At 53.2% G+C, this 25,883-nt stretch overlaps 2 protein-coding genes across 2 annotated transcripts; both read left to right on the top strand.

Annotated features, from left to right (window-relative positions):
- Window positions 1-1,109: 1,109 nt before the first annotated feature.
- On the top strand, window positions 1,110-7,401 carry tomm22 (translocase of outer mitochondrial membrane 22 homolog (yeast)). Its single transcript, XM_052042858.1, has 5 exons — window positions 1,110-1,252; window positions 1,799-2,075; window positions 3,300-3,418; window positions 5,130-5,247; window positions 6,456-7,401. The coding sequence occupies exons 1-5, from the start codon at window positions 1,110-1,112 to the stop codon at window positions 6,531-6,533; spliced, it is 735 nt and encodes a 244-aa protein (XP_051898818.1). The 3' UTR covers window positions 6,534-7,401.
- A 2,092-nt stretch (window positions 7,402-9,493) lies between these two features.
- adsl (adenylosuccinate lyase) lies at window positions 9,494-25,821 on the top strand. The gene is made up of 13 exons (XM_052043037.1): window positions 9,494-9,675; window positions 12,294-12,497; window positions 16,043-16,087; window positions 16,176-16,255; window positions 16,877-17,048; window positions 18,139-18,185; window positions 19,464-19,554; window positions 20,377-20,446; window positions 20,776-20,923; window positions 21,041-21,131; window positions 22,340-22,429; window positions 23,966-24,142; window positions 24,925-25,821. Exons 1-13 carry the CDS (start codon window positions 9,514-9,516, stop codon window positions 25,009-25,011), a joined length of 1,464 nt encoding a protein of 487 aa, XP_051898997.1. The 5' UTR covers window positions 9,494-9,513; the 3' UTR covers window positions 25,012-25,821.
- The last annotated feature ends 62 nt before the right edge of the window (window positions 25,822-25,883 follow it).

A 25,883-nucleotide genomic window follows, 5' to 3' on the forward strand; every position in this document is an offset into this window, starting at 1 on the left:
CTGTTCTGGGGCAGGTGATCCACACAGACCAAACCTGTGCCATACCCAGCAGGAAAATCTCTGACAGACTTATATGGGAAGGGGGGTGGACACCTGCCTGGTCAGCTTGGACCAGGAGAAGGCCTTTGACAGGATATCACACACGTACATGATGGACGTGCTCTCCAAAATGGGCTTTGGGGAGGGAATCAGGAATTGGATCCAACTGCTCTACACAGACATCTGGAGCGCAGTCCAAATCAATGGGTGGGAAACAGTCAGCTTCCCCATCGTCTGGAGTCAGGCAGGGCTGCCCTCTCTCCCCTGTCTTGATTGCTGCATGGAACCCTTTGCTGAATCCATCAGGGAGCACGCAGGGCATAAGGGGGTGATGATGCCAGGCAGCAGGGGCACACAGATCAAACCTCCCTGTACGTGGATGATGTCACCACCTTCTGCCTAGACCCATGGTCAGTCCGCAGATTGACCAGCATCTGTGACCAGTTGGAACTGGCCTCAGGGGCCCAGAGTCAACTGCAGGAAAAGGAAGGTCATGCTCTTCAGTAACCTGCCTGACCTGTCCACTGTATCCTTCACCATCAGGTCTGATTACCTGAAGGTGCTGGGGATCTGGTTCGGAGGGGCCGGGGTGTGCGGCAAGAATTGGCTGTGGAGTGGATAGACAAAGTGAAGCAGAAACTGGGACAGTGGGAGCAGCACATTCCTCTCAAAGCAGGGCTAGACCCTGGTCATCAGCGGCGAGGTGCTCTCAGTGTGGCTGAGCTTGGCACAGGTATGGCCTGTTCCCCGCTCCTGCACTGAGAGTCTCCTGAGACATCTTCCATCCAATGTGTCGAGATGCACAAGTCCCCTTAAAACAAGAGTGGTTGGGGGGGGGTGGGGGAGTGTACCCAACATCACCCTCATCCTGACGACCACCTCTGTGCGTGGCTGCATCAGAGCCTGAGAACACAAACACAAACACCAAGGTCCCCTCCATTACGAAGGACGGGTCTGGTCTCATTGTGTGCAATGTTCCATTCAGTTGGACTGGCCACACTACCTGTCCTTTGTGGAGACATTTCTGTGAACAACTCCTTTGACCACAAGCCCATCAGGCAGTGGTCAGCATGGAACGCCCTGCAGACCCCGTGGGAGAAGGAGATCCTGTGGGATTCTTCTCGAAGCAGACTGAAGAAGTCTTTTGGCAGAATGCCTCATCGCCAGAACTCACCAACAGGCACCAAAACCTCACTTGGCTGGCACCGAGAGAGTCCGTCCCCGTCACATCCTTCCTGCACAGTTGGGACCTCAGTCCCGCCACACACTGCCCTCGAAGTGGCTGTGGTGCGGAGGAAACAATTGCCTAACTCTCTGTGGACTGTACGTTTGCCAAGAAGGTCTGCAAAAGGGCCCTTGTCGATGTTTGTCCCTACCACCTGCGTAACAGTGGACTCTCTGATCTCGGGGCTGTTCCCAGGGACACACACCGAGGCAGCTCAAATGTTGTCACATTACATTCCTCATCTGTTCACTCAGCCTGTCTACAGCCCCTGTCATCTCTCTGGATCCTCCTCACAGCCCACACTGCCGTCTGGTTTTGCATCATGTTCAACCTGTGCCCTTCATTCAGGTTGATACAGACCCCAGATACCTACAAAACCCCACAGAACACAGTCACTCTCAGTCCTGAGGCAGGATCTCGACCCAAAATGTTGACAATTCCAATCACCCCCTACCCCCCCCCCCCCCCCCCCCCCCCCCGCCCCAGATGCTGCTCGACCCGCTGAATTCCTCAGCAGATTATTTGTTGCTCCAGGTTCCAGCGTGGCCAGTCCCTGGTCCCCCCCCCCGCCCACCCTCCTCGGTCGGACCAGCGGCGCTGCTGCCCGTTCCTCCGGCCGACAGGTGGCGCGGATGCCGGCTGCTGTATGTTCCTCCGGCCGGTAGGTGGCGGGGATGCCGGCGGTGCGCAGGCGCGGGGCCGGGGCCGGGGCCGGGGCGGGGAGCGCGGCGGCGGTCGGATGGCGGCGGAGCCGAGCGCGGAGCGGCGACTGGAGGCGGCCGATGAAATCGAGGACGATGATGACGACGATGTGAGGAGCCGGGGCAGGGGGTTGTGTCCGGTACCGGCCCTGGTCCCGGGGCGAGCTGTGGGCCGCAGCCGGGAGCTGAAGTTCCGTGACCCCGGTCCAGCCCCCGGCCGCTGCGTGGGCCCCGTCCCCGCTCCCCCCCCCCTCCCCCGGCCCCCCCCCCCCCCCGCCGCCCCGGCCCGGCCCCGTCCCCGCTCCCCCCACCCCCGGCCCGGCCCCGGCCCCCAACCCCCCCCCGGGCCCCGGTCCAGCCCCCGGCCGCTGCGTGGGCCCCGTCCCCGCTCCCCCCCCCACTCCCCCGCCCCGGCCCCCCCGCCGCCCCGGCCCGGCCCCGTCCCCGCTCCCCCCACCCCCGGCCCGGCCCCGGCCCCCAACCCCCCCCCCCCCCCCGGGCCCCGGTCCAGCCCCCGGCTGCTGCGTGGGCCCCGTCCCCGCTCCCCCCCCCCCCCCCCGCCCCCACGCCCTGCCCGGTCCCGGCCCCGGCCCCACTACCCAGCGCGGCCCCTCGGCCCGGCCGCCGGAGCCCTCCCCGCCCTCGGGAGGCAGCGGCCGGGCCCTGACCCCGAGCCCCCCTCCCCCGGCCCCTCCCGCTCCACTCTCCCCTCATCCCCCGGTGTCACCGGTGGCGGCCCGAAACTTCGGAACTCCCTCCCCCCTGAAACCTGCCCTGGCGACCGTCTGTCTGCGGTTTGCTGCAAAGACGAGCCTGGTGTAGTTCCTTGCGGCATTAAAGTGTTTAACCAGTGTTGCTGCGGGGAAGGAGATGGACCTTGGATTGGAGTGTGTGTCAGCGGCCGTGGTCCTGACTCCGGGTGGCTCAGTCAACATTCAGTGACACAGACGCTGGAGTCTGGAGCAACACACACGAAGTGCTGGAGGAGCTCAGCAGGTCAGGCAGCATCTGTGGAGGGAAATAAACAGCCGACGTCTCGGGTCCTGATGAGGGGTCTCAACCTGAAACGTCGACTGTTTTCCTCCACAGATGCTGCCTGACCTGTTGAGTTCCTCCAGCACTTTGTGTGGATTTTGGTCATCGTGTTGGGTAGCTGGTTGCACTCAGCACTGAATAGCAGGAACACAGAGCATTGCATTTCTGTGACCTCCTCAAGGATTTGCACAAGCTACCTATTTTTCAACTGAGCGCTGAGATTGTCAGTGTTACAATCTTAGCACTGCACTGCACTACTGATGAAGGTTTAATTCTGCTTATCTTCTTTGTGCTTTCAGCTGGATGAATCCTTGGCAGAACGACTGTGGGGTTTGACAGAGATGTTCCCTGAGGGAATGCGAAATGCCTCGGGGATAGCCGCAAGCTGCTCACTGACGTTGGCCAAAAAGCTCTACAGGTGTGAAGCAGGCAGTGCGATGTGGTATCTGAAATTGGCAAAGCATACGTTGGGGATATCAAGCACCTGAGCACTAACAGTGACAGCAGCAGAGTGAAGGGTACAGGAGGTGAACCTAGGCAAATGGAAAGAGGTGCAGGAGGAGTGGGGAGAGCATTGTGGTTAATGATTCAGAGACACGAGACTGCACATGCTGGAATCTGGAGCAACACACATTCTGCTAGAGGAACTCAGCAGGGTGAGCAGCATCGGTGGCACAGGGGAAGAGGAATTGAGGTTTTGGGTCATAATTTAGTTTGATTTAGTATTGTTGTGGAAAAGGACCAGGTGTAAAGGTTTTAAATTGGGGAAAGAACATTTATGCTGAGGTCCAATTTAGTTAAAGTAGATTGGAAACTGCTACTGGAAGGTAAATCAATATCACAGCAGTGGAATGGATTTGGCCTTCATGGAAGAGGAGAATGATACAGATACTAGCGTTCAGATAGAGGGAGACATATTAATGGTGTGGCATCTTTAAGAATAGACGAGTTGCTAGACCCTGACAGACTGTATGCCAAGATCCTGAAAGAAGGAAGAGAGAAAATATAACCCTCCTTGGCTGACAGGTGGCTCAAGTGGTTTGTTTAAAGGAGGAGAAGAGGTCCAAGCAGGTAGAGTCTGGGTAAACTTCTTTGGGGCACAGCAGATTTTCAGTAAAGATTGATCAGAGTCTGCATGGAATTGTTCTGGGAAGGTGAAGTTTGATTAAACTAATTTAACCTTTTGAGGTGATCGCAAGGAGAGTTGATGGGAAAAATTCACCATGTGAGGAACAGAGGGATCTTGGGGTCCACGTCCATAGATCCCTCAAGGTTTGCCACACAGGTCGATAGGGTTGTTAAGAAGGCATATGGTGCGTTGGCCTTCATTAGTCGGGGTATTGAGTTTAAGAGCTGCGAGGTAATGTTGCAGCTCTGTAGAACTCTGGTTAGACCACATGGAGTATTGTGTTCAGTTCTGGTCATCTTGTTATAGGAAGGATGTGGAAGCTTTAGAGAGGGTGCAGAGGAGATTTACCAGGATGCTGCCTGGATTGGAGAGCACGTCTTATGAGGATAGGGTGAGTGAGCTAGGGCTTTTCTCTTTGAAGGAGGATGAGAGGTGACTTGATAGAGGTGTACAAGATGATAAGAGGCATAGATCAAGTGGACAGTCAGAGACTTTTTCCCAGGGTGACAATGGCTAACACGAGGGGACATAATTTTAAGGTGATTGGAGGAGAGTATAAGGGGGTGTGTGGAACGCACTGCTGGCAGAGTTGTGGGGGCAGATACATTAGGGACATTTAAGAGACTCTTAGATAGACACATGAGTGATAGAAAAATAGGGGGCTATGTGGGAGGGAAGGGTTAGATTGATCTTAGAGCAGGATAAAATGTTGGCACAACATTGTGGGCAGAAAGGCCTGTACTGTGCTGTAGTGTTCTATGTTCTACTCTTGTCTGGATCTTAGTAACAGAAGATTCATGCACCAAATTGCTCAGGAAAGTGGAACAGTTTGGGTAATGGTGTTGAAGTGGCGAGACCAGACCATGTCTGCCGGGCTCGGGGCAGGGAGGGAAGCGGAGACTGTCGGGGCGGTGGGGGGTGGAGGGCGGGCGGAGACTGTTGGGGTGGTGGGGACAGAGTCGACTGGGCTGTGATATGGAGCTGATGATGTGTTTTGTAGTTTCACTCGCTCAGCCCTGTGGGTGGGGACCACGTCCTTCATGATCCTCGTTCTACCAGTGGTGTTTGAAACTGAAAAGCTACAATTGGAGCAACAACAGATCCAGCAACAGAGACAGGTGAGGGCTGGGCCCTGGGTAGGGGGGATGAAGGGGGATGCTGGGCCCAGATGTGGAGGGGAGAACAGAGAAGAAACTCGGCCCACAGTGTTTGGAATGGCCTCAGGGGAGGGAGAGTGGGCACAGCTGGAGGGTCCAGGGCTCAGCTGTGCAGGGAGTGGAATGGCCAACGTTGTACCGCAGCGTAAAAGGAGTGGTTGTGGGTGAACTCACAGCAAGTGCCTGCCTCCTGCCCGGGAGCGGCTCAGGCCCAGTTGGCCAGCCTGTCTCCTGTAACCATGGACATTGTGTGAAATGAGATTAACTGATGGATCGGGGAAAAGAAACTAGCACTGGATCGGCTGGTGAGGCATTCCCGAAATCTAACCTTCAATCCAGACCAGCAGCGCTCCTGGATATTCATAGAATACACAAAAACCACCTTGCTTTTCCAAAAAGCTAGATGTTGAGACTAAAATTTCAGAGGGCAGAATTTCCCTAAGTTGGGAAAATGGACTTAGTTCCTCCCTATACACCCTCTCTGGTCTTCACAGTATCAGCTTCATTTGGGGATCCTTTCTGTACCTAGGGCGCCTGTCTATAAAGAGAATAAAACCTAGGAGGGAGACCAGGGCATGGTTGGTGATGCTTTGAAAATTACAGCCCACTTTGTCTGCAGCAGTTCATTGAAGGAGCTGTTGGAAGTTGCAGTTGGTGCCAGCGGGAAACCTGCCTGTCACCACTGGTCCCACCAGCAGGACCTGTTGTTCAGGGCAGGACCTCGTGGACTGGGCAAACATCGAGGGGTTTGTTCTTACCCTTTCTTCAGCCACAGTCTCCACAGTGGTCTGGTCACCATGTGGGACAGGGCATTGGGTAAACTGGGTGATGACGTCCCCAGGGTCTCCTGTGTGACTGCTGCAGAGTTTGCTGATCCTGACTCCTCAACCCCCACAACCTCTGTTGCTTTTATGGGCAAGAATGACATCCCTTGTCAGCGTCACAAGAGAACAGTTTTCCTCTCAGGAGAGTTCAACATGGACAATCGGAACCCTAGTAGGGAGAATGATAGTGATTGGAAACCCACAGGGGCACAGTGGATGGGTGAAGGGGGTGGGGGGGGGGGGTTGGACCAGCTGGCTTGGTTCAGGGTGGGGATGGGGCTGCTGTTCTGCGTCTGAATGTGTTGTGTATTGTTTATTTCCTAATCGGATGTTTTTTATTCACAGATCCTACTGGGTCCGAACACAGGGATGTCCGGTGGAATGCCAGGAATGCTGCCGCCACCAGTTCCAGGGAAAATATAATGGACCTGACTCCCTGAGCGGGAGGTGCTGGTGGAGGAGGGGGTTAAAGGATTGTCCTTGGGGAGGGAATGTGGCAGCACATGCAGACTCGCAGTCTGTGGCCCATCGCTGGGGAGGATAGAGCTGGTCCTCATCGTTCAGCTCCAGACCAACCTGATGCATGGAGCATCTTGTCTGCTAGGGGAGGGTGGGGGTGGGTGGGGGATATCTGAACTAAAATCTGCTGGATCATCGTTCAGGGGAGAGGGAGGAGGCAGCTCGCTGAGTTCTCCAGACCTGTTACTCATGATCTGCAATCCTATCGTTCACAGCACCTTTTATCATCAAAGTGTACCAGTTGTTTATGTATGTAGTTACCATGTTCACTAGGTTGAGGCGTGTCTCAGTAGAGGGGTGTGAGGGACAGCCCTACCAGTTCTTCGCTCCCTCTGAACACAGAACAGCTCATCCTGCATCTGTCTGCCGTGCAGTGGCAAGTGCCGCAAAGCTGTTGAATATTTGCTGGCTGTAGCAAAGACGAGCACATTTAGTGCCTGCAGTGATGCATGGCTCAGGACAGTGAGGCTTGTATAGTCAGAGTGAGCTCTCACCAAAGAGAGAGATTCAACTGTTTCCTCCAGACCAATTATCCACATGCTGCTGGGCAACCAGTGTGTAAGGTGAGTTGCCAGCGTGATCACTGGAGTCTGCAGGGTGAAGGGCACTGGGCAGGTTGCACTTTTTTGCTTAGAGCTGACTCTGGGTAATAGTCTACTGCATGGTACAGAGGCCAGCCTGAACACACCGTCTGCAGAAATGGTGACAAATTGATGCAGAACTGTTTGATTTGTATTGTGGTTTAATAAACTTCTGGTGCTGGATTGTGAAAGATTTAACCTTTCTAATTTAAAGAGGAGAACAGACACACGCTCTCTCGCGCACGCGTACACACACACACACACACACACACACACACACACACACAGAAGTGACCGGTCACTTAAAGCAGTTGTGCAGTAACTGCAGAAAGCCAAGAGGGACGGGCTCAAGACCTGGCCTTTCCTGTTCGCTCACCAATGCAGCATGGAAAATGCAGGGGTCACTGGTCTGGGTGGGCTTTTCAAAAATGTGCTGATGGAGAGCCAGGAACAATGATGTTAGGACAGGTATCGCATCTGAAATGTGTAATGAAGGTTAGTCCCTCTCTGTGCACCTGAATTTATGGCAACTGAAGCCCCCGGCACCAAAGTGCCGCTAGTTTGACCAACTTGCAATCTTGATGTGGTCCCAATTGGCAAAGTGTAGAGGAAGTTTTACCCTGTACGTAACCTGTCCTAACCTTGCCTTGAGAGTGTTTGAAGGGATAGTGTAGAGGGAGCTTTGCTCTGTAACCCTGTTCACCTTTATCTACAGGCCCCTGTTTGTGAATATTTTTAAATAACTGTTAGGAACAACAACAGTAGCTTAAAATATTGACCTTGGTGTCAAGCCCCTAGAGATGCCATTGGACCTGAAAGGCCTCTAGCAGACCTGTGCTCCCTCTCCAGGCACAAACACAGTCTCAGAAGATGGACAAACCACCTTGGCCAGGCTTAGGCACAGAACAGCAAGGGGGTTCCCCAATGCCTGACCTGCCCCATCAACCCCCCCCCCACCCCCAACTGCACTGAATGCCCAAAGCTTGGGAGTGTGGGCCTGAAGTGTAGTCAGAACTCAGGGAGTTGCCCCTTCAAATATTCAAAGGAGACTGCAATTTCACGTATTCTGTACACGTGACATGTAAAGACTGCAGATAGTACCAGCAACCTGGGAGTCCATGAAGCAGCCTAAAAATCTGCATAGGGCTGCTGTATGCAACACTCTCTACCCTGGCTCACCTGTGTCTGCCAAGAGACTGACTTCCATGTCCAGCCTGCACAGAACCAAATTTGTCAACCTCTGCTCACCAGGCTTTCCCCCAGGATATCCCAGAAAGCTCTGAAGAGCTCTTATGCTCAGCCCAACCAGCTCCAGGGACTTACCCTGAGCTGGTGGAGAGTGCCGTTCAGCTCTGCCAGTGTCAGGGAGCATCTAGTTGACCGGTACCCTTTTGGTAGATCTGAAGGCAGAGTTGCTACCTGGTGTGTGCACACCAAAAACTGATTTACTATTGGTAAATAAAAAGGAAAAGTGGAGGCAGATGGGGATCCCTTACAGAGAAAGGAGAATTAGGCAGTGGCAAGATGAAGTAAACAGAGACACAAGGGACTGCAGATGCTGGAATCTGAAGCAACACAAGTATGGAACATCCAGATGAAGGGTCTCCACCCGTCTATCTCCCTCCATAAATGTTCCCGTGTTGCTGATGAGCTCTACTTTGCGTCTGTCTGCCAGAAAACCAAGTGTCCAGTGAGAGTGATGAACAGAATAGCCAAAAAAAGTATTATTGGTGAGGTTACATAGAACAGTACAACCCACAGACCTTTAAACCTCGCCTAACCCCTTCCACATATCCCTCTGTTTTAAGTTCCTCCATATTATCCAGCAATCCCTTGAATTTGACCAGTGTACCCGCCTCACCACCGCCCCAGGCAGCACATTCCGCGCCCCGACCCCTCTCTGGGGGGAAACCTCCCTCTGGCATCACCCTTGAGCTTCCCGCCCATTGCTTTAAACCCATGCCCCCTTGTACTGAGCATCGGTGCCCAGGGAAAGACTGATAAACGCGGGTCAACCCCAAGGAGCTGCGGGGGTGACACCCCGAGGTTCGGTACGCAGACCCGGCGGTGGTCCGGGCGCTGTCACCCCGAGGGCTGCCCGTGGGCCGGGTGGCGGGCCGGGTCCCGCTGGGAACCACGTGGTGGCGGCCGTACCCGGGATGTGTGAATGGACCGCGGCCCGGCGGAGCCCATTGGCTGAGCCTCCGCCAATCAGCGGCCGCCGCGGCCGGGAGCCACGCCCCAGTGTCGCACGGAGTGGGGGGGGGGGGGGGCTGCCGTATTCCGTGCGGCGGGAGGGAGACATGGCGCTGGCGGGCGGGGAGCAGGGCGACGCGGAGCTCGGGCGCTACCGCTCGCCCCTCGTCAGCCGCTACTCGTCCCCCGAGATGGCCTTCAACTTCAGCGAGGCGAAGAAGTTCAACACGTGGCGCCGGCTCTGGCTCTACCTGGCCAGAGGCGAGAAGGTGAGAGGTCGGGGGTCACTCCCTGGAGGGGGGCGGGCATGGGGTCGGAGGGTGAGGGGGCAGGCATTGGGGTCGGGGGAAGGGAGGTGAGGGGGTGGGCATTGGGGTCAGGGGTGAGGGGGCGGGCATTGGGGTCGGGGGAAGGGAGGTGAGGGGGTGGGCATTGGGGTCAGGGGTGAGGGGGCGGGCATTGGGGTCGGGGGAAGGGAGGTGAGGGGGTGGGCATTGGGGTCAGGGGTGAGGGGGCGGGCATTGGGGTCGGGGGAAGGGAGGTGAGGGGGTGGGCATTGGGGTCAGGGGTGAGGGGGCGGGCATTGGGGTCGGGGGAAGGGAGGTGAGGGGGTGGGCATTGGGGTCGGGTGAGGGGGCGGGCATTGGGGTCAGGGGTGAGGGGGCGGGCATTGGGGTCGGGGGGTGGGGGTGAGGGGGCATGAGGAGGGGGGAACAGGTGTGGGGTTGTGAGGGGTGGGGGTCATGGGTCCTGGGATGGCCATGGGGGTCGGAGGGGGGGGCGGGCATGGGGTAGGTGGTCGGGCATGGTGTCTGGATTGGCCGTGGCGGTTGGGGAGGGGGGAGTGGGCATAGGGGTTGGGGTGGGAGGAGGGGTAGACGGGGGTGGGCATGGGGTCAGGGAGGAAGGTGGGATCAGGGGGAGGGCCGAGGGCGGTCAGGCAGAACGTGGTGAGAGGCTCAGGTGGTTGGGGGGGGGAGGGAGGAATGTTGGGGGGGTGAGTTGTTGGGGGCAAGTGCTGGTGAGCTCTGAGTTTAGGCAGAATTTGTGTTAGGTCTACGCTGACACCAGAGGAGGAGAGATATTTAGTTTGTTCACCCTTCTCTGCTGGCCTGTTGAAACCTGTCACCACTGCCCCCATCCCCACACACCTTTCTGATTTCTTCAACCTCGTTTTTTCCTTAAATTCACGCGCCCCTTAATCAATGTTCCCTGTCCTTCTTCGCTTGAACGTCCTCCTTGTTTTATATTAATTTAATTTCCTGTCTTGTGATTTCTCTAATTCAGTTACTGGACTGACAAGAATTTAATTGTATGTATTCCAAGGGAGAGGCTGAAGTTGGGAGCTGACTGTGTTTGAGATGGGCCCCACTGGATCAACATTTCAATCAGTACTGCAGAACTCCAATGTGCTTTCCTGCTGCAGAATTCAGTTGGAGACTGTTTTTGGAGAAATTGTAGCTTTGTTTGTTTGAGCAGGCTGCGAGGAGTGTGGTGGGGAGGGGGGTGAAATCTGGCTCTGTCAGATGATGGAGGTGCTGCTGGCTGCAGTGATAAATGTGTTCGGTCACTCTGTTTGTAGAGTCATGCAAACATTTCAGACTGGTTTATATCTCCATTTAGACCACAGGAAAAGTATGTGTTGGCCATAGATTAAAACTCTGATTGCCTGAAGATGTATTAGCCTTGAAGGGATTGGACCTCTTATTCACCATAACAATACCTAGGTTAAAGGGGTTAATGTTTGAAGATGTTGCATCCATTGGATTGGTAGTCCCTTGATTTAAAGGATTGAAGGATGAGCTAACTGAACTTAATGTGATTAAAGGATTTATTACAGTACATTGGAGAAACTTTTCTCTGGGATAGGGGTGAGAGAAAGTTCTGGACGTGGGAACATATCTTTTAAATTGGAATTGTGTCATTTGGTTGCCATGTCAGACAGTGCTTGCACAACTGGTAGTGAAAATTTTAAACTCTTTCCCCTGTAGGTTGTGGGTGTGTTATAGGGGTACATCAGAAAATTTCAGCACCTGAGATTTTTGTTATAAATGTTAAGGTCATCAAGAAGCAAAACTGTGTTGGTTATAGACCAAAATCTGTAAACTGGTTGATAAGATAAGATAAGATTTCTTTATTAGTCACATGTACATCGAAACACACAGTGAAATACATCTTTTGCGTAGAGTGTTCTGGGGGCAGCCCGCAAGTGTCGCCACACTTCCGGCACCAACATAGCATGCCCACAACTTCCTAACCAGTACGCCTTTGGAATGTGGGAGGAAACCGGAGCACCTGGAGGAAACGCACACAGTCACGGAGAATGTACAAATTCCTTACAGACAGTGGCCGGATTTGAACACTGCCGCTGTAAAGCGTTACACTAACTGCTACACTACCATGCCTGCTAAATAGTAAAATCTGACAACAGCATAGGAGGCCATTTGGCCCATTGTGACTATGCTGGCTCTTTGAAAGAGATCTTCAAGATGGTCCTTATCCCCAGCAATTTTTTTCCAATGTCCAAGCTGCCTTTTGAACATTCCTGTAGGCTCTGGTTTTCCAGCCCTTTCAAGTATTGAGTTCCAGGTTTTAACTACCTACTCGGAATGACCTCCTTCTGTGTTGTGACCATTCTGTGGTCTTCAAATTTTCATCCTGCCCCTTTAGTTCTTCGCCAAATAATTATATTTGGCTTCTGATCCACTTGCCAGAGGAAATAGTTTCAATGTGGGTACATTATCAGAATCTTTGACAATTTGGAAGGTTAAATCTCCCCTGAACCTTCTCTGAATGCTGTCATCCTCTGCCCCCTGTGTACTCTGCGATGGGGTGTGGGTTGCTTCGGTTCACTTCTCACCTAGTTCTCACGTGTCTGTCTCTGCAGATGTTGGGATTGCCGATCACAGAAGAACAGCTCCAGGAAATGGAGTCAAACCTGGAAAACATTGATTTTAAGATGGCTGCTGAAGAGGAGAAGAGGCTTCGCCATGATGTGATGGCCCACGTGCACACGTTTGCTCATTGCTGCCCAAAGGCTGCTGCTATCATACACCTTGGAGCCACCTCGTGTTATGTTGGGGACAACACGGTTAGATGATATAACACACCCACATGTGACAAAATGACCTGTATGGATGGCATTCAAAGCAAGGTTTTTCGCTGTACCTCGGTCTTGAAAAGGCCCAACTCGGCCTTTTCTCCTTGGAGCGACAGAGGATGAGGGGGGACCTGATAGAGGTGTATAAGATGATGAGAGGCACTGATCAGGTGGATAGTCAGAGGCTTTTCCCCAGGGCTGAAATGGTGACCACAAGAGGACATAGGTTTAAGGTGCTCGGGAGTAGGTACAGAGGAGATGTCAGGGGTAAGTTTTTTTTTACACAGTGTCATACACGGTGACTGTGTGGAATGGGCTGCTGGCAACGGTGGTGGAGGCGGATATAATAGTGTGTTTTAAGAGACGTGGAGCTGAGAAAAATAAGAGGGCTATGGGTAAGCCTAGTAATTTCTAGGGTAGGGGCATGTTCGGCACAGCTTTGTGGGCCGAAGGGCCTGAATTGTGCTGTAGGTTTTCTATGTTTCTAAAATAAACCAATTTACCACTTAACCTACTGCACCCTCCCACTGCCACATAGTTGTACAGCACAGAAAGAGCTTCAGGCCACCGTGTCCATGCAATCCATTGTACCTGTCTACACATCCCATTTACCTGAATTAGGTCAGTGGCCTTCTGTGCCTTGGCAACTCAAAGTACATGTCTAAATGCTTCTTAAAAGTCGTGAGAGTCTGCTCCAATCACCTTTTCAGGCAGTACATTCCAGACACCAACCACTAGCTCTGTGGAAAAACTTCCCCCTCAGATCCCCAGGGAAGGGACAGTGCAAGTTAGATGCAAAATAGAGCTTCCTTTACATCTCCCATCCTACTAAGATAGCAGCCTTACTGTGCTATTAATCTGGAGACATGGTTTTGAATTCCACCATTAAAGATATCTGAAGCAAACAGGTGGTAATGGTGACCATAAAACTGCGAGATTATTATAAAAAATCTCTCTGGTCTGCTGATGTCTTTCAGAGAAGGAAATCTGTCATCCTTGCAAAGTTTGGTTTGTCTGTGATTCTACACAATTGTATTGACTCTTAACTGTCCCCTGAAATGGCATAGCAGTGCACCCAAGTCTGTCACACTGCTATGGGGACACAGATTTAAAGTCTAGGGTGAACGGTGCAATGGGGATATGAGGAGGACGAGAGGCTTTGCCATGACGTGATGGCCCACGTGCACACGTTTGCTCATTGCTGCCCAAAGGCTGCTGCTATCGTACACCTTGGAGCCACCACCTGCTATGCTGGGGACAACACGGTTAGATGATATAACACGACCACACGTGATGAAATGACCTGTACGGATGGCATTCAAAGCAAGGTTTTTATGTTGTGAGTAGTTGTCAGCCAGGACTTGCAAAATGGAATTGGATCGGAACTTGAAGGAGAATAGTTTGCAGGGCTACGGGGAGAGATCAGGGGATGGAAATGACAGGATTCTTCCACTGGGAGCCATCCGTCAGCGTAACCAGCTGGTGTAACTTTGCCAGGCTGCTGCAGGAGCAGCTACCACCCATTCCATACTTATGCCATGCAGCATTGCCACTCCTGAGTGCCGCACACCCTTTCTGCCACAGTAGAACAGCAGCGTACTGGAAGTGATCAAACATGGAAATGTTGGGAATGAATGATGGATACCTACCCCCCCCCCCCAGAAAAAAAAGTGAGAGGAAGTAGGGAAAACATAGAGGGAGGTTTCTGTGAGGAAATTCAAGGAACAGGGAGGTTAATAGTAGGGGATTTCAACTGCAGGGATAGAAATGGTGTGAAAGGTACAGTGTGTACAAGGTGCAGAGTCATTAAAATGCTTTTAAGAGAACTTTTTTTAATTAGTACATGGTGCAGCTGCCAGAGACCTGGCTTCAATTCTGACCTCAGGTGCTGCCTGTGAGGAGTTTGCACGTTCTCCCTGTGACTGCATGGGTTTCCCCCGGGTGCTCCGGCTTCCTCCCGCATCGCAGAGATGTGCGGGTTGGTCGGTTAATTGGCCGCTGACTCCTAGAGTGGAGGGTGGGTGGTGGACTGTAGGGGGAATAAAAATGGGGTAAATGTAGGATTTGTGCCAACAGGTGGTTGATGGTCGGTGTGGACTCAGTGGGCTGAGGGATCCGTGCTGTGTCTCACTGTGATTCCATTATGTAGGGCCTCATTGTGAAATGCAGGAGACCACAGACTGATATATCGGTGGGAGTGGGAGAATTGAAGTGACAGGACTGTGCTTCATTTTGAGATCGTCATCTTGTCTCGCATCCCTTGTGGAATGCTTTGCTGTATCTCCAGCCCTGCAGCCCTCGGTGATAGTCCTCCAGTCCTGTCGAGACCTTTAGCTCTGGGCTCCTCTCTATACATTCGTCTCTCCAATTCTCCCCCTTTTACAGTATTTCTTCAGGCCTATCCCATTAATTAGGGTTTTATATTTCTCCTAAAGTGGAGTCGGAGAACGACAGAGGCACAGGAGTTTGCCATATGACCCACCGAGTTTGTGCTGGCTCCTTGTAGAGAAATCTGTCAATCTCATCCCCTTGCTCTTTCCCTGTAGTCCTGCTGAGTACATTCCCAAGTGCCAATCCAGTTTACTTAGAATCAAAGTTCTGCATCACGGAAACGGGCCCTTCAGCCCAACACGTCCATGCCGACCAGGTTGCCTACCTGAGTCAGTCTCATTTAGCCCATATCCCTCTGAACCTTTCCTATCCATGTACCTGTCCAAATGTCTTTTAAGTATTGTAATTGTAATTAAACAGTTATAATTGTTTACTTATGAAAGTCCTGACTGATTGTTTCTACTTCATTTATCAGCAGCGAATTCTGGGCCATAACTATCTGCAGTGTGGAAAAATAAAAGCCTTCCCTTGTATCCCTGTTTTTTTTTTGGGCCAAACCTTTAAATCTGTTCCTTCCATTTACTCTTTGATCTCCCTTGACTAAATCCCCTCCGTCTCCTTTGCTCCAAGAACAACCCCAGACCAACCATACGGAAGAGATCCCGGGAACCATTCCAGTAAACCTGCCCAGAGCTTTCACCTTCCTAACGTGGGTGGTGATCAGAATTGTGTGCGCTGCTCCAGTTGTAGTGTAACCGTGTTTTCTTTTATATATACACTTTCAATATAACCTCTGCTTTTGTGCTCTGTGCTTTTGCTTATGAATCTCACTCAGGATCCCATTGGCTTTCCTAACCACTCCCTCAACATGCCCTGCCTCTCTCAAGGATTTATACACATGTACTCCCAGGGCCCCATCTTCCTGCCAATTAGTCTGTATTGTCGTTGTGGTTTTGTTTGGCCATGCCTCTGTGAAGGACTTGGGATACTTTAATGTTTGTTGTGTTAAAGTGCAATATAAGTTCAAGCTGGTGATTTCTGTCATGCTTGCAACTGGTCTGTTCATTCTGTGCCGGCAGCATTACCTCTAAATATAGCATTCTTGTCCTTCCCCTTACTGTGGCCTCTTAAGCACCGATGTCATGCCTCATGAACTCGCCTTGGCTTGGTGGTACTTCATTAATGATTGACTCTCTCCCCGCCAGGATTTGATTGTTCTCCGTGATGGTTTTGACATCCTCCTGCTCAAGGTGAGGCTGTTTAAACGTTGGTGGCTGCAGTTTCTCCTTTGCGGAGTGTGAGCTGCTTTGACTGACTCTCTCAATCCCTCTGCTGCAGTTGGCTCGAGTCATTGGTCGCCTGGCAGACTTTGCCCAGCAGCACGCTGCTCTCCCGACCCTCGGCTTCACTCACTACCAGTAAGTGACCGTTCCGAGAGCTGGCATCCCTGCCGTGTTTCCTCAGCCTGCTGGGGTCTGCTGCTGTTGGTGATGTCCCATCTTATGGCTGTGATTCTGCAATTAAAATTCTCACATGCCCGGCTGTCCGTTACTGTGTCCCCACCCTGTTCTCACTCTCCCTCTGCCGAGAATTCTCTCCTGGAACATGCCCCCTTCCCCACCCCACCCCCAGGTCCCACCTGCTCCTGAAACTCTGTCCCGTCTCCAGCCTGCCAATTTCAGGTGACTCCACCCTTGTCCTGGTTCAACTCACCTCTCTTCTGCCATCCTCCAACCTCCCTCGCCCCTGTTCTTCCACAGCCCCTTGGCTCCATCTCTCCTCTTTACCCCCTCCCCCTATTGTCTGAACCCCCTTCCCTCTCCCAGGCCCCAGGCCTCTTGATCCTGGATCTCCTGTTGCCTCGTCCCAAGATGCTCCCCCCCCCCCCCCCCCCCCCCCCCCCCCCCCCCATTATTTTTAAAAGCCCTGGCACCTTGCCACCCACCCCTTCCCCCAACGCTTCTTCTGCGGTCAGTGGGTTTGGGGCATCGTGTGATGTGATTGGTTTGTTCAGAGGACTCTGCTCTCCCATTGACCAGGCCAGCCCAGCTGACCACCGTTGGGAAGCGTTGTTGTCTCTGGATCCAGGACCTCTGCATGGACCTGAGGAACCTGGAACGTGCCCGGAATGAGCTGCGATTCCGGGGGGTGAAGGGAACAACGGGCACCCAGGCCAGCTTCCTGCAACTCTTCGAGGGAGACTACAGCAAGGTGAGTGGTTGTAGCAGCCCCAGGACTCTGTCCAACCCACCCGGCCCCTCTGTGGACTGAGCAACACCTCTGCTTGACATCACCTAATTCCTTACATAGTACTCTAAGGTGCAGCAAGGTCGCGTGAGCTTGAACAGCTCAGCCCAGTTGGGTGGAACAGTATTTGAATGCCATCTGGTTGTTTTACGGCTGAACTTCTTATCAACCTATCTGATCTGCTCCGTGTTGGTATGGACTGTGCTTCGACACCCTGGGGGCAATCTAAGGTTTTAGAACCCTGTGTCAGTAGTTGGTCAGCAGGATAGGGTCTTCCTTCTGCACTAGAAGGTTTGGAGACCTCTGCAGATACCTGGGCAGACAAACTCACTTTCTTTTGGATGATCGTTCTGCATTACTCTGATGAAGAGGAGGCTTGTTCTCCCCAACACCCTGTCCAGACTTTATTCTCCTAAGCATTAAAACCTTAGTGATCACCCTCGCTACAGGTCCTCCCCAGGTTACAGCAGGGTTCTGTTCCTGTGAACTGTTTGTAACCCGGACAGTTTGCAAGTCAGAAATGCATCGTCTGCTGCGAGCCGAGTTCCCACACGGCAGAAGATGCCTGCAGCAGCTGGTGAATCCATCCTGCCGGTCTCCCAAACGCTCGCTCGTACGTATGGGCTGTATGCAAGTCAGGCGTTTGTAAGCTGGGGATGACCTGTACCACATTAATGTGCTCATTACCACAGTGTAACACTGAGTGTAATTCAGAAGCACTAAATTGGCAGTGAAACATTTCAAGGCAACCTGTTTGTGAGATGGTTTTTATAAGTGCATGCGTTTGCTTTTTTTAAAAAATATTTATCTGAAATAAGTCTTTCCTAAATCATCTCCATTTTCTATAGACTTCCTTGGTAGATCTTATCACTGAAAATGTGCAGTGTGGGAACAGGCCATTCGCCCAGTTGCTCTGTGCTAGTGCTGCTTTTCTGTGAGTTTCCTCTAACCCCACACTCCCTGAGCGGCCCACTACGCGTGCCTGCAGCGTGGCGATTCCTTCCTCAGCGTGCTGCTCCAATTCTTACTCTCCCGCTGGCTCCCTCTTTTTCAGGTCGATGAGCTCGATCACCTGGTGACTGAGATGGCAGGATTTAAACAGTGAGTTATCGTCCATCAGCCGGTAATGTCCGTGGTCCCTTGTCCACCTGTGGTCAGTGCTCCCACTCGCAAGCAGCCCTCTCGCCCCACCCTTCCCAGACTGACCCTCCCTGTGAACTGTGTCTGATCTTGCTTCTCCCCCTGTGATCAGTGTGTCTGTGCTAATGCATCCACCAGGCAGGCAGCATGTTTGCCGCTACTGTCGACTCTTGCTCCTCGTCAAGTTCAGTCAAGTCGAGTTTATTGTCGTGTGGACAAGTACGGTGAGGTACAGGTACAATGAAAAACGTATCTGTACCATAATATGTACACTGTGCCTTGTGTATAATTAACTGTATATTACTTTGTTACTTATGTCATAATGTAGTGTATAAATTACACGTGACAGCGAAAACAAGATGTGTCAAACAAGACAGAGTGCAGAAAGAAAACAATACAGACAAGTCCATGGTAGTGCAAGAGGTGTTGGTTCATGATCGTCACGTGTACCGAGGTCCAGTGAAAAACTTGTCTCACAAACCCATCGTACAGGTCAATTCATTACACAGTGCAGTTACATTGAGTTAGTACAGAGTGAATTGATGTAGTACAGGTAAAAACAATAACAGTACAGAGTAAAGTGTCACAGCTACAGAGAAAGTGCAGTGCAATAAGGTGCAAGGTCACAACAAGGTAGATCATGAGGTCATAGTCCATCTCATTGTATAAGGGAACAGTTCAATAGTCTTATCACAGTGGGGTAGAAGCTGTCCTTCAGTCTGGTGGTCCGTGCCCTCAGTGGTCTTTAGTGTTCCATTGCTGGGGTAGGGTTAGGGTTGTGCCGGTCGGTGTTCCTGAACCTGGTGGTGTGGGACTTTAGGCTTCTGCCCGATGGCAGCAGCAAGAAGGGGGCATGACCCAGATGCTGTCAGTGGTGGGGAGGGCTGTGCCCGTGACGGACTGGGCTGTGTCCACTACTGCCTGCAGCCTCTTGCGTTCCTGTGCGTTGGAACTGCTGTACCAGGCCGTGGTGCAACCAGTCAGGATACTTTGGACTGTGCTTCTTTAGGAGATTGTCAGAGTTTCCTCCATCCCCGTGTGATCAGTACCTCCGCCCTCACTCTCCCCCTCCTCCTGCAGACAGTGTCCGCTCTCCCCGGCCCTTTCTGGTTCCACCCCTCCCACGTGAGGTTAGAGGAGCAGGAACTGTTCTCACACCTGCCGCCTCCAGCTCAGTCGGGCAGCGTTTTCGCAGATCAGGGGAAATCACTTTAAGGTTACAGTGCCCTTTTCCCTCAGGACCTACATGGTGACAGGACAGACGTACAGTCGCAAAGTGGACGTCGACTCGTTGGCCGTCCTCTCGAGCCTTGGGGCAACAGTGCACAAGGTCAGTGGAGTATCTGCTTGGTATGCACTGGGGGTGCAGGAGCGAGGGTGACTGCTGGTGGGGGAGGGTGGGTGGCAGGTTGTGGGGGCAGTACAGGGGATGAGGAGAGGGTGACTGATGGACTGTGGGGTTGGGGTGTGGAGTGAGGGGATAGGGATGGCGTCAAGCCCTGGTATTGTGGGTGGTTGGTGAGGGGGCAGTTGCCAGGAGCTGCTGAGAGCCGCACACTGTGCCAGTCGCTGAGTGAGGGCCAGCCTGCTGAGTGAAGCAGGTCTGTGCTGGAGGTCTGGGGCAGGAGTCCCCAGGGGCAAACGGGAGAGCTCGGCCTGGGAAATGTTGGCTCCCTGGAGCTCAGTTTCACCGTGGGATTTTTTCCTGTCCCAGCAAACGGTGTCGGTGGGAAGGAAGGCGAGGACTGTGTCCCACACGACGCTCCGTGTTGGCGGGGCAGCCGGTTTCGGAGCTGCTCCGTCCCGTCGAGGTGGGTGAGTGGGGCAGTGGGTGTCAGTAGGACCGAGCCGTTGGGAGCAGGGGTTTGGCTGAGTACGGGAGTGGGGAGGGATTTAACAGGAACCTGAGGGGCAACTTTTTCACCCAGAGGGTGGTCAGTATATGGAAGGAGCTGCCAGAGGAAATGGGTGAGGCAGGTACATTAACATCATTTAAAAGACAGTTGGACAGGTACATGGATGGGAAACGTTTAGAGGGATATCGGCCAAATGCTGGCAAATGGGGCCAGCCTAGATGGGAATCTTGGTCAGCGTGGACCAGTTGGGCCGAAGGGCCTGTTTCTGTGACCAATAACCCAGTGCACCTTTACAGATCTGCACCGATATCCGTCTGCTGGCAAACCTGAAGGAGATTGAGGAGCCCTTTGAGAAGGAGCAGATTGGTGAGTAACGTGGTGGTGAGAAGGGCCTGGGGCAGTGTGGAGCCCCCGCGAGGGGTGGGGGCAGGGTTCGGTGGGGGGGCACGGTGGGGTGGTGTCCAAGTGTGTTCCTCTGACATGGTGTGGCTCCACCGGAGCAGCCAGCCCTGCCCCAGAAAGTCCCAGAATGGACAGGACGGCTTGTCCAGATGGTGCAGTGCAGCTTCCTGCTTGGGGAGTCCTCATCTGGTCACAGGTGGGGAACAAGGGGGCGGTGGTTGAGGGGGGGAGGTGTGGCGGGGGGGTGGCCAGGGTTGAGGGGCAGCCCGTTCACCAGCGCTCGCTGTTTGCAGGCTCCAGCGCGATGCCCTACAAGAGGAACCCTATGCGCAGTGAGCGTTGTTGCAGCCTGGCTCGCCACCTCATGACGCTGGTCCTGGACCCCCTGCAGACTGCCGGCGTGCAGTGGTTCGAGCGAACCCTGGATGACAGTGCCAACAGGTGACCGCACGCCGCCCCACCCCGTCACTCCCCATCGGAACACAAACACTCGCACCCAACGTTTAAACCTCACCACTGCCCTCTCTCTCTCTCTCTCTCTCTCCCCCCTCCCTTCAGACGCATCTGTCTGCCAGAGTCGTTCCTCACTGCAGATGTTATCCTGAGCACACTCCAGAACATCACGGAGGGGCTGGTGGTTTACCCAAAGGTATGATCTCTGTGAGGAACCAGGGCACTTGGTCAAGGAGATAAAACAAACTGCTGGGGGGACTCAGCGGGTCGAACAGCATCTGAGGTGAGAAAGGAATTGTCATTGTTCTGGGTCGAGGCTCTGCATCTGGATCCTGAAGTTGAAATGTCAACAATTCCTTCCCCCCCCCACGGATGCTGCTCGACCCGCCGAGTTCCTCCAGCAGATTGTTTTGCTCTGGGTTCCAACATCTACAACCTCTTGTGTCTCCATTTAGCTAAGGTGCTGCTGCGGCTGTATGACTGGTCCGGTGAATGGAAGTCTGTCCTCAAAGCTGATGGTCCCACCCAGCATTGTCATGTGAATTTGAGATTCTGCAGTGCATTTGCAACCGGTGCTGTATAGGGTCCCTACAGTCAGTGAATTCTCTTCATGTCCTTAGAGGAGGGAGATCTTTGAACCTAATCTGTGGGGGCAATCCCAAATTATCTTCTGCTCTGAAGGCGACCGCAACTCTTCCTGTTTCTGAGCATTTAAGCTGTGTTGTAAGTGGTAAGGCCAGCTTGTGTCAACGCTAAAACATAGAGCCCCATAGGATTGAATTAGACCAGCTGAGAAGGAGTTCAGGAGATTGGAACAAGAGCCAGACAGAATAGGACAGCTGTTACTCTTTTAAAGGAAATGGAGAACGTTTTGTTTTAAGGCAACGGATTGTAACATTAAAGTACTGAGGAAACATGATAATCAAAATTAAGTTTCATTCCTCACGATTAACTATAAAATCTTAGACTCTGCGTAATTATTAGAAGTAAATTGGGCATCTTGTGATGTGAGAAGAAGAAAATGAGGACGTTCAACAGCTGGTGGGTGGGACGGTGATGGAGCATCTGCGAGGAACAGTTGCACACGGGGTACACGTGTGCACGAGGCACAAATGAAGACTATGTCACTGCTCTGCTTTAACCGGGGATTTCCTGGTATCAACTTGTTCTGCTGTGGATGGCCTAAGCTTATCAACGGGGTGCATGTTCGGTGTACATCTGTGCAGAACAGCTCCCTGCAGATCTGGTTCTCCCCCTCTCCGCCCAAGGTCAGATTCATCTTGCCCCCAGCCCCATACTCATCACCTTCTCTGTGCTCACCCTCCTCCCCCTCCAACCCCAGCCCCACACTCTGCACGCTTTGCCTGCCCTGGGCTCCCATCGCTGTGTGATCTTCTGTTGCAGGTAATTGAACGCCACATCCGTCAGGAGCTGCCGTTCATGGTGACCGAGAACATCATCATGGCCATGGTGAAGGCCGGCGGCAACAGGCAGGTCAGTGGTGACACGGGTCAGGAGAAAGGGACTGGTCAGTGGTGGGATGGGTCAGGGGAAGGGACTGGTCAGTGGTGGGATGGGTCAGGGGAAGGGACTGGTCAGTGGTGACACGGGTCAGGAGAAAGGGACTGGTCAGTGGTGGGATGGGTCAGGGGAAGGGACTGGTCAGTGGTGGGATGGGTCAGGGGAAGGGACTGGTCAGTGGTGGGATGGGTCAGGGGAAGGGACTGGTCAGTGGTGACACGGGTCAGGAGAAAGGGACTGGTCAGTGGTGGGATGGGTCAGGGGAAGGGACTGGTCAGTGGTGGGATGGGTCAGGGGAAGGGACTGGTCAGTGGTGGGATGGGTCAGGGGAAGGGACTGGTCAGTGGTGGGATGGGTCAGGGGAAGGGACTGGTCAGTGGTGGGATGGGTCAGGAGAAAGGGACCGGTCAGTGGTGACACGGGTCAGGGGAAGGGACTGGTCAGTGGTGACACGGGTCAGGGGAAGGGACTGGTCAGTGGTGGGATGGGTCAGGGGAAGGGACTGGTCAGCGGTGGGATGGGTCAGGGGAAGGGACTGGTCAGCGGTGGGATGGGTCAGGGGAAGGGACTGGTCAGCGGTGGGATGGGTCAGGGGAAGGGACTGGTCAGCGGTGGGATGGGTCAGGGGAAGGGACTGGTCAACGGTGGGATGGGTCGGGGATTGGAGGAGACTTCCAATGCGTATGTGAGGAGACAGGACGTTGTGGGTCAGATCGTCTCCTGAATGTCAGTGGAGAACAGGCAACTGTCTCACCTGTGTTGGGGTGAGGTGGGTGGGGAGAACAGTTCACACCTGTTACGGTTTGGTAATTCTGTAGCTGTGCAGATTTTTGGGTGACTTCAGTAGTTTGAGGAGAGGTGCGATGGTGCAGAAGTTGTACAGTGGAAATGCAGATTGTAACGGTGCTGGTTATATCGGTGTCAGGTTCACAGTGCTGCCAGCATTGTTGGGCTGCTCCCTGTCATGCCAACTGTGTCGGTCTCAGCAACTCCCTGCACCAAGTTGCTTGTCCTGTCTCTGGGAAGCCTGTGGCCACTCTGCCGGCTGCTGTGGGCTAAAGGAGCAGCTAGGTCTGTGAGTGCAGAGTCAGGGTGACCTCGCTAATGCAGCAGTGAGCAGCAGACTGAGGGGTGCAGGGTACAGCAGCAGCGCCTGGGCCACACAGGCTGCGTGGGTGTCGGGCTGCCTGTGCAGTGGGAGGGTGTCCCCTGTGAATGGGGTATCAGCGGACACCATTCAATCTGCAAACCCAGGTTCGGGCAGGGTTCCGTTCCGGAGAACAAGTCAGAAATGCGGCCACGAGCCGAGCTCCCACACAGCAGAAGGTGCCTGCAGCCCCACAGCTGCCAGCACATCCATCCTGCCGGACTCCCCGACGCTCGTTCACGTGTACGGACTGTACGTGAGTTGGGCATTTGTGACCTGATTTAGCTGCCCTGTGGCTGCATTGTCTCCAGTGTCACTGTGATAACCCTGCCTGTGATTTCTGTCTGTGCCGTCTCCTGCAGGATTGCCACGAGCGGATCCGTGTCCTCTCCCAGCAGGCAGCAGCCGTGGTCAAACAGGAGGGAGGCGACAACGATCTGATCAGCAGAATAAAGGAGGACTCCTACTTCAGCCCGATCCACGAGCAGCTGCAGACCCTGCTCGACCCCAAGTCCTTCGTTGGGTGTGCCCCCCGGCAGGTGAGAGCGGACGCCTGGCTCCCAGCAAAGTGGTTGTTTGTGGTGCAGGGTAACACTGCCTGCTGCCCTGCGCTGGGACCAACTGGTGCCCCCCACACCCCTCACGGTGGGACCCACTGGCGCCCTGCACACCCCTCACTGTCACCACAGGTGTTTTCCCCCCCAGCCCCCCCCCCCCTCACTGGGACCCACTGGTGTCCCCCACGCCCCTCACTGTGGCACTGTGTTATAATATCACTTCAAGAATACCACCACACATTCCACACGGCTCACTGCCGAGTCTGCTTGTTCTTTTCAAACTCCTCTCTGTACCCAACACGCCCACAGCTGCCCTTGTCACTGTGCTACCTAGAGAACCCTGTTCTCTCTCCCCCTCAGTTTGAGTGCCTGTCACGCTGCCGCCTGAAGCAGCAACACCCCGTGCCCATCGCCAGTGTTGTCTGCAGGCTCCTTCATGTTGCTGCAACTGGGCAAATAGAACGTCCTTGAACTCTTGACAAGCAGACGCTTGCACAACGTATCTAAATCGTACCACGAATGCATAATTCCTAATGGTACCTTTATACCTGTACACAGGGATGTTTAGACCTTCCCTCAGTCTGGCCCTCCTGTTGTGCCTCTCTTACCTTGGTCTCTCTGTAATACTGAAGTTGTTAATCTTTTCCCTGGGTGAGGAGAGGCATATTTCCACGATTTGACTCTGCATCCCATGAGATCTTGTGAAATTCAAAGACTGCTGCTGATGTGCTGGGCTTAATTGAATTTGATTTCTGCCCTGACAGGTTATCAAGTTCCTGGAGCAGGAGGTTCGACCGATGCTGGTCCCTTATGCAGGTCAAATGGAAGGGAAGGTTGAGCTGGAGCTGTGAGAAGTGGCAAAGAACAGGGAAACGATTCCCACACCTGGTGTTGCAGCTTATCCAAGACTCTGTGGAGCAGGGTGCATGTGGGATTTGTACTTTTGATTTGTGTTCCATTTGAGTAGAGTGTGTTAATGAGAACAGGTCCTCCCCAGGTTACGACTGCCGTGCTTATGGATAGCCTGTACAGTTTGAGAGACCAGCAGGATGGATTTTCTGGCTGCTGTGGGACTGTAGACGTCCTCTGCCCATGTGGGGGCTCGGTTCGTGCTAATAGCATTGTATCTTGCAGAGAAATCTGGATGATTGAGTTAACACCCTGAATTTACCACACACTGGCCTGTGTTTTCATTTTAATCCATTGCCGGGCGGGCGCATTTCTGATTGAGAACTATTCTGATTACGGACGGTTCTCAGGAACAGAACCTGGTGAGGACCTGTATCTGTCCACAGAAAGGTCTTGATAAATAATAATTGAAAATGTTAGTCTGATGCACTGAAGCTGCAGTTTTACTTCGGTTATCAACAACAAACAGTGGATAGAAAGTCTCGTGAGCTTCACAAGCAGCTCACGGGGGAAATATCTCTAATCCCCACCTCCAGACACCACTCAACCATGGGTGATCCCAGTAAAGCTGACAGTGGTGGTGCAGCCTCTTCTACTGTGGTGCACTTCATACACTCGTGTGAATTTATTCCAGCTGGGAGTTGCTCTAACATCAGTGCCCTCGCTGGTGCTCTGGTTGGTTCTGTAAAGCTCTGTGCTAGGAGATCACATCTTCTTCAAATAAAGACCTCTTGGAATTTTGACATTCAGAACCGCCTTTTTTGTTTGAGTGTTTCAGTGTTCATTTGAATAATTAATTGTGAAGAGCCAAAGA

Source organism: Pristis pectinata, chromosome 33 (genome assembly GCF_009764475.1).
Source record: "Pristis pectinata isolate sPriPec2 chromosome 33, sPriPec2.1.pri, whole genome shotgun sequence".
NCBI lineage: Eukaryota > Metazoa > Chordata > Chondrichthyes > Rhinopristiformes > Pristidae > Pristis > Pristis pectinata.

What these genes read in the sequence shown, in the direction of transcription:
- tomm22 (XM_052042858.1), top strand. Translation starts at nt 1,110, where the DNA reads ATGGAACGCCCTGCAGACCCCGTGGGAGAAGGAGATCCTGTGGGATTC. An exon ending in ACTTGGCTGGCACCGAGAGA is followed by an intron (nt 1,253 to 1,798) that starts GTCCGTCCCCGT and finishes TTGTTGCTCCAG; the next exon opens with GTTCCAGCGTGGCCAGTCCC. An exon ending in TTGGCCAAAAAGCTCTACAG is followed by an intron (nt 3,419 to 5,129) that starts GTGTGAAGCAGG and finishes TGTGTTTTGTAG; the next exon opens with TTTCACTCGCTCAGCCCTGT.
- adsl (XM_052043037.1), top strand. Translation starts at nt 9,514, where the DNA reads ATGGCGCTGGCGGGCGGGGAGCAGGGCGACGCGGAGCTCGGGCGCTAC. An exon ending in TCGAGGGAGACTACAGCAAG is followed by an intron (nt 17,049 to 18,138) that starts GTGAGTGGTTGT and finishes CCTCTTTTTCAG; the next exon opens with GTCGATGAGCTCGATCACCT. An exon ending in CTGGATGACAGTGCCAACAG is followed by an intron (nt 20,924 to 21,040) that starts GTGACCGCACGC and finishes CCCTCCCTTCAG; the next exon opens with ACGCATCTGTCTGCCAGAGT.